The following is a 14,352-nucleotide window of genomic DNA, read 5'->3' on the forward strand; positions in this document are numbered from 1 at the left end:
AGTAAAGTAGACCTGGGGCACATAACCACTGAGGCTCCTTGAAAGAGGAAAACGGCAAGGAAGAGGAAATCGAGTACAGTGGCTCAGGTGATGTGCTCTCTTCACATTAATGGGACCACTCCCGACAAGTGTCCTTTGGATTGCAGCCTGATGCTGTGTGAAGGAGAGGCAGCTGGCCAGGGCTGCCAGGGTCCTGCCTGGCTTCTGGTGCAGCAGGGCAGCTTCTGTGGGGAAGCAGAAACGGCGGGTGAGGAGGGCAGAACAGGGAGCGGCTCCATCAGGGTACTCAGACCAGTTATACTTGAGGAGCGTCCGCAAGGGGACAGACCCAGGACTTTGGGGAAGGACTGGAAGATGGGGAGAGAGGAGGGTCTCTGGAGCAGGGCAGCAAGGAGCTGCAGCAGGGGAGCAGAAGAACAGTAGGGTTGGAAGAGGCCCAGGTGTCTTTTTGTGCTGCCCTTAGTCACTGGCCCATGCAGCTTCCCAGCAAATCATCTTTTTATTTGACTTAATTCCAGGCTGTTTTCAGAATACGCTTGCAAGCACGCAGGCCATGCTGCCCTTGCAGTAGAGAGCCCTGGCACACACAGCAATCCGTACAGCGAGAGCAACGCCCCCTTTCCAGCCACCCTGCAGATGTTCCTGCGTAGGCAAAATGCCAGGAATGGTGCAAAAACCAAGAAGAGGAGCTTGCCCCAACCCTGTGATCTGGGAGACTTCAGAGCCCGTGGCCAGGTGTCGTGGTCTGCGTGTGGACACTGGCTATGGGAGCTCAGCCAGTCAGAAAGCGACGGAGCCCTCACCGGCCTCCCAGTCATAGGCTTGGATCTGGGCCTTCAGGTGGGCCAGCTTCCTCTTGAGATAATCGCGGCGCTGCTGCTTCTCCAGGTAAGCAGGGTCCTGAGAGGGAGACAGGGCAGAGGAGGGAGCACATCAGAAATGACGGTTCCCGGACTTGCCTGGATGTTGGTCGCCACAAGCAGGACAAGACTGTGAGAAGGCCCCGTGTGCTGCGCTGCAGGAGCAGCGCCCCCCAGGAGGAGTGCCTTGCTTCCGAGGACACACATCGGCCACCCAGGCCCTCCACCTGCACACGGTGCCCTGCCAGAGCACAGGGGGCATGAGCTGGTGCGGACAGGCACCCTTTTCCTCCTCCCACACACCCACCCACCCTTTCCTTGGCTGTGCTGTCCTCTCCACCTGCCTCGCTCTCCCACTTGCTTCCTCTCCTTGCCTTCCCACTTCCTCTCTACCACCTCTTCCATTCTCTTTTTTCATTCTCCCTGTCTTTCCTCCCCTTCATCCACCTCTCCTTCTGGCAATCCTTTCCTTTTGCTTCCTTCCCCTCTCTCAATCTCCCTCTCTGTGCCTCACACACATCTTCTTTTCTGTCTCCCCTTCCTCTTCCTCCCCTTGTCCCAGGACCTGCAGGAGGAGAGACCAATACATCACATCCAGGGCTTGTCAGGGCATCTGAAACTGGCCAGGCTGCCCAGGGCTCACCCTGCGCTGGACTCCTGAGTGGTGCCTCTTGCCCAGAGCCCTGCCTTGCCAGTGGTTGGGGAGCTGTGCCCTGCTTTGCTTTGCTACCAAACATGCACCATTCTCTGGCGTTTGAGCTCTGCCTCTTGAGCTTGCTTGCTGTAGCCCCACAGCTACACAGACCACCGTTTGGCTGCCATGTGTGTGGGGCTGAATGCACACCCAATCTGCTTTCTCAGTGTGTGGCCCAGCCTGGGGCTTTGAAATCCCAACACGCGAGTGAAAGACTTTGCCACTCGGCAGCCTTCAGAGCCTTGTCCTGAAATGACAGGCCTGACGTACCTTCCTTTTGGTCCTGTATTCCTTCCTCACAGCTGAGAGTCGACTTTGCTCCTGCACAGGGGAAGAGAGAGGGAAACAGCATGCAGAGTTCTGTACAAAAGAAGCCCAGTGCCAGTGCTTTTCAGTGTCACATCCTCCCCGTTTTTGCCTTTGGCCCTTCCCGTACTAGAGAGTTGCCTCGGGGTGGGAGAGGTGTGGGTGCTGCAGGGGAGATGAGCAAGCCAAGGGTCAGCCTGAGCCTCCCCCGGAGCTCTGTGGGTGCCGCTTTTCAGCTGCATGGGGGCAGGTCCCAGACCATGCTGGACCTGCTTAGCAGTGCGTGGTGTTTGCAAGGGACTGTTGGTGCCTCCGTTCAAGAGTATTTAAAAATGTGTTGCACCAACACTGGAGTTACACCTGACAGCAGGACAGAGGTCTCATTCTCAGGAGCTGCCCACCCTTCTGCTCATGGCCCTGGAGGGCTTCTTCGGGAACTTCGGCCTCTCGGATCTGTTCCAAGCAGCAGGGCCAGTCGGAAAGCAAAGAACGGAGCATTTACTTGAGCTGCTTCTTGTTATTAATCATATTGTTATTATGCACCAGAACTGGGTCTCCAACATCAACTTGGTAGCCATGGGGATGTCCCTTGATGATAGGCAGGCTCCCAGGGACTTCTTTTATTTTATTTCTTAAGATCTTTTTCAATTTAAATAAATTATTTGGAAGGCTACTCATGTTCTGGAGCTCTGTCCCCCCTCTGATGCCTTTCCCCTTAGGTTCTTGGGTGAAGTTCTTTCCTTTTAAGCTCCCCAGCTTGCTTTCTGTGAAATGGGGCTTGGGTGATCAGCCACACACACCATAGCAGACGTTTTGTGAATGGCCAAGCCCTTCTCCCCATGGTAGCCATTTTGTGAGAGTGCCCATGGAACACTCTCACCATTACAAATGCATCCACTGACCCAAGGAGTTAGAAACATAGAAACAGAGCAAGTCCAAAGGGTCCTCCCAGGTCATCTAGTCTGACCCCTGGCTCCACTCACAACATGCCTCTCATGTGCATGTCTAGCCAATCCTTGAGCACCCTCACCGATGGGGCCTCAACCACCTCCCGGGGAAGCCCATTCCACACCCTGGGGGCCTAACTGTCAGGAAGTGCTTCCTGGCATTCACCCTAAATCTTGGTTCCCTGAGCTTTGCTCCCTAACCCTCCGAGTCTCCTCCTCCCAAGGCTGAAGAGGCCCAGTTCCCTCAGTCTCGCCTCCTACGGCATCCCCTGCAAACTGGCCACCCACCTTGTGGCCCTGCGCTGCACTGACTCCAACCTGGCTATATCCTTTCTGTAATGAGGGGCCCAGAACTGAGCACAATAATCCAGTTGCAGGCGCATGAGAGTCGTGTAGAGTGGTAGTAATACCTCTCTCGATCTAGAAGCCACACTTCTGGCCATGCAACCAAGGGTGGCGTTCGCCCTCTTGACCACCGCATCACACTGCTGACTCAAGTTCAGCCTGCAGTCAACCAGCACCCCGAGGTCCCTTTCACAAGTGCTGCTCTCCAGCCACTTGTCCCCTAACCTGCACTTATGACACCCATTCCTGTGCCCCAAGTGCAAGGCCTTGCACTTATCTGTATTGAATGGCTGTGCTTGACAGACAGCAGGATGGACCATCTCACACCAATCACAAATATACCAGAACTGCTATTAATTCTAAATGGTGGGAAGTTCCTTCCTTTTCCCTTTTGCAATTTGCAACACAAAGCCAAATGAAGAAGAATAAGTCCATTGATACAACTTGTGAGTGACCTTCCTATTCTGATAGTGGCGAGGCAGCTGGCGCATCATGGCATCCAGGTCCTGAAATTTCTGCTCTGCAGCACTGATCTCACGGTACAGCTCCTTGTACTCGGCATATAGGTCATTGAAGACAGCTTTGTACTTCTCCCGCTCAGTCATGCTTCCAATGGACGGGTAGTTTCTACGCAGACCAAAAACCAGAACAAAACAGACCATCAGAAGAGATGATGCGCAGACATGCGAATTAGTTTCATGGCCAAGCAGGTGACTGACGTGCCCCTCGTCAGAATTTCAAAGGAACCCTGAGCTGGAGAGTCCCCGCACTAGGCAGACTCTGTGCTGCAGCTTGTTGTTAATGGGGCCGCCTCAGTCTGCAGCCCCACCAGTGCAGGAGACCCCAGGAGTTCCCCAGCAGCCTTGGCACCTACTAAGCAGCCCACACAGTTAGACTTCTCCTAAAATTAAGCCCACATGTGGGTCTCGCCTGCTCCCTGCCCTCCACACGATGTCTGCCACATGTCACGGCCCTTCTCCTGCGGGGCACCTGCGCCCAGCTCTTTCACCTCCCAGGGCTCCTCTGACGCGCCTCCCGGCCCTGCTTGCTCCTTTTTGGACCTGCTCCAATTTGTCGCAGCCTTCCTGGAATGGAGTGTCTGGAAATGGGCACAGGACTCCGAAGTGCAGCCCAGCCTACTCAGAATTGGGCAGGCCGGTCACTCCCCATGAGCAGATCCCCGCTTCTCTTGATGCACCCCAAGTTTGCATTGCCGTCTTGGCAGCCGCCTCGCACAGTTGGCTCGTGGGGGGCTTGCGTCAGCCTCCCCTTGTTCCGCATCATTGCCTGAGGAGGTCCCACTTGTTGGGGAGTCCCTGCTGCCCCCATGTCCAGCATGTCCCACCTTGCCACAGCTCCAGGTTCTTCTCTGACCCTCCTCACCCGTCACCACCAACAGCAGCAACAAACGCATGTGTGCCGATAGTGGAAAAAAAGCACCTAGATGTGTGCTCTGGCTCAGGATTCCTCCTTTGGTGTTTTGCTACAGTACAGGAGTGCAACCTTTCGCTGAAATGCTTCCAAGACTCACCTGCCTGGGGAATGAATCCACAATGGGACCTTACCTGTGGCTAGGCAACAGGATGGCCTGGCAAAGTACAAAGACCTGCCAAGCATTCCCAGGGCCCCTTCCTCACTTACATGACATAGTCAGGGACGATGTGAGGTTTGGGGTTGTGGCCTGTCGGGATGACGAGATTCAGCCTCTCTGGGACCTCTCCGTTCTCCAAGAACTCAACGTGCCTGGTGGCTTTCCTGGCCAGGGCAGTGTCATCCCGGGAGGCAGCCAGCTGAGGTGCGGCTCGTAAGACAACTGGCGTTGGCTGTGGGAGGAAAAGGCGCACAGGTTGCTCACGCCTGGCCTTTGGGGGAAGAGCAAGGGCCATGGGCATCTTTTCTGCTGGAGCAAGTGGGAGCACGAGGAGCAGCCTCCTCACAAGCCCATTCACCAGCCGGGCAAGCCCAGGACCACTTTGTGCACTGACCCAAACCCCAGGGACTCGGGTTCAAGAAAGGGACTCCCACTGCTGCTCAGGCAAAAGTTGGGCTCCTCTTCTGAGTTCATCACTGGGAGGCTTCTGCATGTAAGCAGGAGTTCGACCTCAGAATTATGTCCCCTGCCCTAAAAATAAGCAAGTTTCTAGTCCTCATGGCTCTGACTGGTCTATATAGCAACACTGGAATCTGCCTGATCCAAAGACAGGCCCTTGGGCCATCTAGCTCTAGTAGGCAGGGTCTTAGTGCTCAAAAGCTGCCCCCTGCAGTGACTGGGGGCAGGAAAGGGGAGGGGTCCAGTTGGGGCTGTCCAGCAACCATCATCTGCAGGACGGGGTCTCACCAGGGATAGCAGGCGCTTCCTGATAGCCTCGCGCTGCCACATCTTGAGGCAGGTGAAGGAGCCTCCCAGGTAGAGCAGCATTGTGAGGAAGAGGAAGACGATGGCTGCCACCTGCCCCCCTTCGACCTGGCACAGGGCCATGACCAGTGGGTTGGCGGCAAAGACAGAGTAGCACAGCCCGCCCCGACGGACGTCATTGACGTACGCGATGGCAGCGGCCATGTACAGCAGCGACAGGGTGAGGTTGAGGGCAAACTCTGTCAGCGGCCACCAGTGCGAATTGAGGAGGATGGTCCGGTAGTACATGGTGACGCCCAGGCCCAGCAGGATCACTGTCACAAGCCACGCCAGACTGGCCACCACCAGCACGAAAGGGGCCATCGGTCCGACGTAGCCGTAGCCGTAGCCCGCTCCCGCGAAATCTCCATAGAGCTGAGGCCACTGGTAGTCCTTCTGGATGTACGCTGCCGTGCAGGCGAAGACCATCCCACCGAAAATCAGTTCCAGGGCGCCCATTAAGCGGAGGAGACCTGGCCACGACTTCATGTAGGAGTACTTCTGGTTGTAAGCCTCCAACTTCTCCTCGTAGCTGGGGGGAGCAGTTGGCCTGCTCCCCTGGTCCATGGCGGCTGGGGGTCTCCCCAGTGTTGGAGTTGCTGCGGCATCTGAGGGGGGACTCTCGTTCTCCCCATCGCTGGAGCACTCCCGGGCAGCAAAGGCAGTCCTACGAGGACACCCCGACCATGGATGAACCAGTGGGGCCCCTTCTGGGGAGCAGGTCAGGAGAGGAGGCTTCACCTGGTCTGCCTCTGCCGTGGCTGCAGAAGGTGGAGCGAATCGCCTGACGGGCTTCAAGAGTGGCCACTCTTGGGCTTGGCTGCTGGAGGCCGAAGGCAAAACCCCACAGGAAGGTGAGCTCCGGGGGACCAGTGAGGTTCCCGGATCCTTGGTGCTGGCTTCCATGGGGTGCGGCTGGCCGCCAGTCGTCTGCCCCCATGACAGGGGCTGAAGAGGGTCATCCTCAGCTGCCATTCACCACAGTGGCCACTGGAGCAAGGTCCTCCCTCAACGGGTCTTGCAAAGAAATGGAGGGGGTGCAGGCGGCACACAGAAGTCTGGATGGGGCTCTGCTCACCACACCTGAAGGAGGACATCGTGGAATTGGAAAAAGGGCTGAGAAGGGCACGTGACTGTCCCTCAAGCGATCCAGCAACCGAAGCAACTCCCCAGGAGGGAACACCTGCGGGAGGGATGCTGCAGAAGGACACCTGGTGTGGCAAAGGTGGTGAGAGACATTGTCCTCCCTCTCGTGTCGTGCTGGAACCCAGCAGGGTCAGCTGGGTTGGTGGGAGACTCAGGACAGATCGAAGGAGGTGCGTCTTCACCCAGGGCAGAGCTAAACTGTGGAACTCACTGCCACAGGGTGTTGCAACGGCCGCCAGTGTGCGTGGCGTCCAGAAGGGGCTGGACAACTCCATGGAGGAGCAGAAGCCTTCCAGGGGCTGCTAGTCCTGAGGGGTCCAGGCCGGGCATGCGATGCTGATGTGCTCCAGCAGCTGTGGGACTCGGCTGGGTGGGTGGCTATGCTCACGTCCCGTTGCGTGGCTCTCATGTGAGCCCCTGTGGGCCAGGCTCTCCCTACAGGCTTCTCTGAGCAACTGGGCTGCGTGCAATGCAGGGAGCCCATGTGGGAGCGAATGGAAGGAGGTTGCAGCGCAACGTTGGGGGCCAGCTTTGTGGTGGCAGCTGCTGAATGCCCCCTTACTCACCTGCCGTCCAGCTCACCTCCCAAATGAAGGCACAACATTTTTCCAACCTGGAGCCCTCCAAATGGGCTAGACTACAGTTCCCATCATCCTCCAGCCCAACCTTTCAGGAGGCCACCAGGTTGGGGAGGACGCTCTGGCGAGAGCAGCTGAAACAGCTGCACATATCCAGGGAGGACAGGGGTGCAGAAGCCATGGGGATCGGGGGGCACAGATCCAGGCATGCTGCAGCCGGTCACAGGCCTGGCCCAGCCTTATTTGCCTCCCCTCCCCAGATCCCAGCCCTTTAAGCAGTCAATTATAGGATAAAACAATTCCAGTAATCCTGCCTTCTGTGAAATCTGAGAGTTGGTATCAAAAGACCTTCTCTAAGGGTACATCTACATCTTCTTCTTTGGAGCGAAGGGAGGTTTATTTCTATTAATTGCAGTAGCAGCTGAAGCCAAAGGGCAGCTGTTCGGTTTCATGGGTCCTGCTCAAGAGCATGGGGGACAGTACAGGTTTGCACCTACTCATTTTATTTCTGGGCACAGCCCAGAGGGCTGCATTTGTGATTCAGGAAACCCCCCTGGACAGAAAGATTTGGGGGGGGGGGGGCAGCAGGAGGGGTGCCCACAAGGAAGCAAAAAGCCCAAACATCCAGGGGGTCAGATGCAGCAGAACTCCTAGGCCCCCAGGGGGACAGCAGGATGGTGGAATGAAGGGCCTCGTGGAGATCTGGACTCTAGAGGAAAGATGTGGGCTGCTCCGCACTCCACCTCTGGCTGGAGCACAAGATTCATACCAATCTATTTAAAGGGAATGTGCTATATGGATGGTTCTTCTTGCTGTTTTTGCCCTCCTTTTTGAATCCTAAGCATGTCAAGAGGTTTATTTATTTATTTTAGGTTGCAGGGTATGAAAATGGCCCACCTGGGGGCTGAGGTGGAGTGGCAGGATGCCCCACCTGACTCGTGGCGTCATGCCTTCCTTCTTTCTTCTCCCCAACAGGCAGTTGGGCTCCCTGCTCCCTTTGGCCTCCCTGCAGACTCCCAGGGCACCCCCATTCACCCTTAAGCAGTCAATGCCATCTGCTTTGTAAGAGCATCTCCGGTTTCCACAGACCCACATGGACCGGCGTCCTTCCCCTTGTCCCATCCTCAGAGCCCCCCTGCCAACTCTTCTTCCCCCATGCCTAACCCTGTTGGCACCCCCTCCCCATGGGCAAAGCCCATCACAAAGTACCTTCTGCAATTGCTTGCCAGTTTCTAGCATTTCAGGGATGTAGATGGTGGGATGAAGCATCCGACCTGCTATTCTTCCAACCCTCGGAGGAAACACAGGCTTCCTTTTTCCCAGCAGTCTCCAGAGTGCACAGAAACCCCAGGGCCAGCCTCAGCCATGCAACCGCAAACACACACACCTACTGATAATGCTGCAGTGGACAGAAGCCCTGGCCGGGCATGTTATTGGTTCTGATGCTGTTAAATATTAACTGTGGGCAAGCTGGAGATGAGCGTTATGTGCCAATTCAGGCTCCACAGGATCATGGTAGACAAAGGTAGGGGTGTCCCTCCAAAGACATTCTAGCCTTTCAGTAGATCTAAATTTGAGACACAATTTGAAAACAAGCAAACAGGCAGAGAAGACCACTGATGCAAGGCTGTGCAACCTGAGGCCTGCAGGAAAAAGCTGCCCTCTGTGGTTCCGGAGAAGGCTCTGCCTCCCTTCCTGAAACTTCCCCATCCATTCCATGCTTTCTTGGTTCAGTGCATTTTCCCTGCTGTAAAAGCTGGAAACACCCCTCCAGGGGCTGAGCTGCCAGCAGGAAAAGCTGAAGTTTGGAGCTGACGCCTGTGTCCTCTTCTGGTTTTGCAAGGCCAGGGGATGGTGGCTGCAGTGGTCTGGCTGGCCACAAGATGGCAGCAAAGTGACAGGGAAGGAGCCCCGCTAAGGCCTCACTCCTCCAGTTGCTTTGGAGAACAGCTCCCAGCGTGGGCTGGGGTTGATGGGAGGTGAAAGCCAAAGCATTTGCAGGCAGGCTGTATTCTAAGAGGCTTCAGTCTCTCTACCTTTTCTCAGTTGGCTGAGAGTGGACTGGTTTATCTAGTAAGGCCTACCCCAAATGGTCGCTTCTTAACAGTTCTGCCCTGATCCTGCCCTTTCCTGCTCACACAAGGGGGGCAGATCGTGCAGCCGCCGTTCTTTCTTCCACGCAGCTGCTGTGCTTCTTGGCAACCCCGGTTGTGTCTTGAGCCCTCCAAGTGGGCATTTTATCTGGAAACTGGCCCCCAAATGGGTGCTGAATTGTGACAAGAAAGCTCTGGTCTTTGCGGTTTCAGAATGGAATTACACTTATGACTATAGTGGGATTCTGTATGCTGCTGAGCATATGTGCGCGTTACGTAAATGGAGATCAGACACAATCCAAAACCCTGTGCATGTCTGGACAGAAACAATTCCTCCAGCACGCTGGGAATGATAGGCCTCATTTCTCTCTGGACATGCATAGGGTTGCCTCCAAAACCTGCCCAGGCACCTGCCTACCCATAAACAAAACAACAGATTCCTGCTACAGTCACAAAACATCAGGCCTGTGTATGGTGTTAGGTATTTACTGAATACAGAATAATAAAAATAAAAGCCTTCTATTATATCTGAAATGCTAAGTTTCGTTTTGATTCTAGAACAGATCATTGCTTCTGTTTGTGGTTTCTAAAGCCCAAATGCTGAAACACAACAAGGTTCAGACAATGGAACAGGCCAATAATGCTGGTAAAACAAAACAAAACCCCAGTAAAGCCACAGTTATGATCTGAGATTTGAAATGTATGGCAAACAGGGTCAATGCTTGTGACCTCAACCAAGAAATTCTCTCTTCCCAGCCTTGCGAACTTCAATCATTTTTGAAGGCACCAAGTCTCAGGAGTGCTGTGAACTTGAAAGCTTGCCCATAGGTGGGGGTGTCTAACCCAAACTTTTGCAGTATCTTTTTCTGCGAGCTTTTGAAAAATAAGCTGGGGAGGAAAAAGTTTAAACTTAAGTCCAAGCCCTATTAGAGTAAGAAAGAAGGAACAGGTGAACTTCCTGCTTCATATTTCATGAATCATGTCATATATTTATTTGGCTCAATTTGTAGCTGCCATTCTACCAGACAAAGTGGCAGATCCTGGTCCTTCCTGCTTGGATGCTTCAGAGATGGAAAAATAGTGGTTTTGGCTGTGGGGCCAACCCAAAATTCCACACTTGCATGATGTTCCTGCATGGCACATGGCTCTGAACACCTGTCCGTTGGCTGAGCAGCAGTGCAGAGCAGCTGCAAGCACGCAGAGACCCGCAGCATCTAAGGAACAACAAGGAAATGGTAAGTGGACTCCCCGTGCCTGCCATCCAGGCCCCATGGATTCCAGCGGCCAAGCATGAGCATGAGGAAGTCTGGATGTGACAAGCCATCAGCTGGCCTGCATGTAGATGGAAGCAGGCAAGAAGCTTCCATGAGAAAGAGGGCTTGTTTGAGGCAAGGAGGGAACGAGTCCAATGAAGGGGAATCTCTCCCCACACTCTCAACTCAGCTCAAACCCCACTTCACCACCAGACCTTCATTGTTGCCTGCCCAAACTGGCACCAGCGATACCTTTCGGAGGGGCACTTTGTGCAGGCAGTCCCTGGTTGCAATGTTGTGCACACACATGCACGGACACACGCCCTGTCCCTTGCAGGTCTCTGAATTCGGATCTTTGCAGGTTGCTGTATTTACTACCGTACGAAGAAGATGAAGATGGTCTAGTGCGAATGGCTATCGCAATGAGAACAACTTACAATGGGAAGCAGCTGTATGTCCAGAAGTGCTTCCCTCTGCAAAAGCTGCCACTGCAGGGTTTGCTTGCATGCCTTACCTAGGCGGAGCTAAAGCTCTGGCCTTTCTTTCAGAGGAAAAGTCATGACTGGTCACATTCAGGAACACAGAAAATCAAGAATCAAAAATGTGACTGGACAGAAAGGGTTGCTTTTTCTGTGAAGGCAGAAAGACCTTTAAAACTGAAGTTGCACCCCATGTGATTCCCACATTTGCAATTGTATGTTTTGGATTATCTGTCAGTGTAAACGAAGTGGTTTTGTCAGAAATGACACATAACAAAATGTAAAATTGGGCACTCTAGATTCAAAAGCAATATTATACTTTTATATTTCAAATATTTATTGTTTGTTATCAAAATATTTATAACTCTCTTGGAGGCCTTCAGAATGGGCCCTCGAAGAGGCTCACATAAAACAAACAAACAAACCACCCAACCGACGGATCAACAATAAATCCACAAGTAGAGGAACACTGCTGGGGCCTTCACGTGCCTTGCATACCTTCCCTTGACCTCATTCATATGACAGCCCTGTAAGCCAGGCAATATTCCATGTGGAGGGGTGATGAGGCAGGGAATGTGATCAGCAAGATTCAAGATTAGAACTGGAGACGTCTACCAGCCTGGCTAGGAATGCTTCAGAAATTGTCCTTGCTGAATTTCTCCTTGACAAGTTTGCTTTCCAAAGCAGAGGAGGGGCTGAGGTGCCATCAGACCAGGAATGGGGACTGCATGGCCCTCCAGCTTCTGTAGGACTGCAACAACCCTTGTCACTCATTGTTTGGTGGGGAAGATGGGCGATGTAACCCAAGCCATACATTCTGCTGTGCTTGCTCCCAGACCCTCATTTCAATTCCTCCTGTCCTAAAGCAAAAACAGTATGGCTGCAATTGGGCTCATGAAAGAGAGCACAAATGGATGGGGCGTTTTTCTAAATCCACATATCTGAGAATTGTTGTGGAAAGGGAATTGTCTGCCCAGCAGTTCCTAATGGCAGGGCAGAGTTAAACTGCGGAATGAGAATGGCACGAAATGTGGAGGGCTTTCTCATCCCTAAACTGGTGGTTGGTCCTGCATTACATCAGCTTCCAAGTAACAGACGAGATGCAGCCCATACAAGCAAGATATAGTAGTAAGTGTAATAATAGGAATGCTAATAATTCCTCTAATGTATTTAATAATAGCCCTCTGCAGTAAACCACAGTGTTATCTCCCATTCATAAAGTCTCAAAGCTGTGGGCTAAGGAAGGATTCTTTGATTTCTAGGGAGGGGGTAGCCCTTGATTACAAAACCTCCCCCCCCCCCCGCCCCCCAGTGCCTTTCTCAAGTGTACATGCATGGAGGGCAAGCAAGAAAGCGCAGAAATCCAAAAGGAATTCTTGCTTCCAGGGCTGCTACCTCGATTCTCCCCAAGCTTTTTCCAGGAAATTCTGGCTGCTGGGTTTTGCTTTCATTTGTCTTAAATCAGTTCATCTGGAAACATATTCTGAAAGAAAAGACTGAGACCTTAATCTAGAGACAGCAGCCAAACCAGGTCAGATCACTTGGCCATCTGCCAGGATGGCCTCCTCTCAGTGCAGACGCTCGTCTAGGTTTGCGGACTGTCTGCCCGCCCTCCTTCTTTTCAGCCTCAGCCATTGGCCTGACCAGGTATTTTTCCAGGAGCATTTCGTTCTGTTTGTGCTAATGTGCATGGGTGCCAATACACATCAGTACAAGTGTGTGATATACCTTGTGTACATTCATGCCCATGTGCATAAAATGCCAACCAATGCGATGTCCCCACCAAAAAGTGAGAAAATAGTGAGAAATCCAAACCCATTTGAATCCACGGCAGATTTCTTAAGCATCCCTGACTCTGCCAGGAACTTTTGATGACTCTGAGGGGAGCCTAGCCTTTTCCATCGCCTGCTCATAGACCCTTTAAAAACAAGACAAAACCAGAACAGCTTGCAAGGACTCCACTTTGGCTTTCTTCAGGTCATGGAATGCATCCAAAGCACTGCGATTATGGAACGAGACACATGGAGAAAAATCACACTGGGAGGGAGGGAGGGAGGCTGAAGTAGCTGCACTGAGCACCCCATCCCTTCCCTTCGGAGGATTTCTTGCCTCCAAGTCTCCCCGGGGGAAATGATATGGAATATTGCTTCTTGTGCTTCACCTGTATATCGTGCGCAAGTCACCCAGGGCAGATCTGGATCTCCAAGCATGGGATATAAGGAGATCAGTGGGGAAGGCTGTACATCTGTGTGCACACGTGTCTCCTCTGCTCTGATGAGCCCAGTATCCACACTGCCTGGGAAAATGGGGGTTCTTGTCAGCGCCTCTAGATGGCCCCTGGACTTGGTACGTGCATGCACAGGGGGTGGGGTGGGGAATGCCCATTAAGGAGATGTGAAGAATGCAGGTGTAGGGAAGACGCTCCTCTTGGGTGTTCTCCCGATTTTGGAAAACTCTCTGTTAAGATAATCTCCAGGCATCAATAGCGGATGCTAAACATTTTGATGGGTCCCAAGAGCTTTACTGCTGACTGTGTGAGAGCCATTTTCCAGTGTGGCATGGGAATGGCTGCATAGCATAGCTTGAAGGCCTTCATCTTGGCAAAAGAGCCAGAGAGCCCTGGCTGCCAGGCAATGCAGCTGCTGCAACCCAGAAGGCACTGAGCTTGCAAGCAGCGGGTGAGTCTTCCCGGCCCCAGGGGAGGCAGGACTCCCTGGGCCCCGTGGGCTACACCCTGGTTGCTTGGAACAGGCAGGAAAGTGCTGTGGTTAGATCGGGCCTGCTGGCGAGTTCCCCTCTGTGGTCACTGGTTGATCCTCATGGGGATGGGATGCTGGACTAGCCAGGCCACTGCTGGATCCCTCAGGGCCCTTTTGGTGATCTTGAAAGGGGAGGAGGCGAACTCCAGGCAAGGGAAGTGATGGGGCAGACAGCCACTGACCATACCGCTGGCCTTGCCGCTCCAAGGTGGGAGAGGGGGGTGCTGGTTGGAGCAGCTTTGTGCAGGGCTGGCCAAATTCACGGTGGAGGGGACGGTGGCTGTGAGTGGCTACTAGTCTCAAACCCTAAATGCTGCCCTCTGCAGCAGCAGCATCTTGGGGAACATGGGCAAGAGGGTACTTTGGCCTCATGCCCTGCCTGTAGATTTTCCACTACTGGGTCTGGCTGGCTATAGAGCCAGCAGAAGGCAGGACCAGAGAGGCCTTGGGTCCAATCTAGCATGGCTTTTCTGATGTTTTCAAAGAGTCTCCCGACT

General features: G+C 53.5%; 1 protein-coding gene across 1 annotated transcript; it reads right to left on the minus strand.

Moving 5' to 3' along the window:
* Positions 1-780: 780 nt before the first annotated feature.
* Positions 781-6,522, minus strand: LOC123018693 (MARVEL domain-containing protein 2-like). The gene is made up of 5 exons (XM_044421004.1): positions 5,491-6,522; positions 4,794-4,975; positions 3,608-3,779; positions 1,825-1,875; positions 781-900 (listed from the first exon to the last, which is right to left on the minus strand). Exons 1-5 carry the CDS (start codon positions 6,520-6,522, stop codon positions 781-783), a joined length of 1,557 nt encoding a protein of 518 aa, XP_044276939.1.
* Between the last annotated feature and the right edge of the window lie 7,830 nt (positions 6,523-14,352).

Source organism: Varanus komodoensis, unplaced genomic scaffold (assembly GCF_004798865.1).
Source record: "Varanus komodoensis strain SLA01 unplaced genomic scaffold, ASM479886v1 scaffold113, whole genome shotgun sequence".
In the NCBI taxonomy this organism is placed as follows: domain Eukaryota; kingdom Metazoa; phylum Chordata; class Lepidosauria; order Squamata; family Varanidae; genus Varanus; species Varanus komodoensis.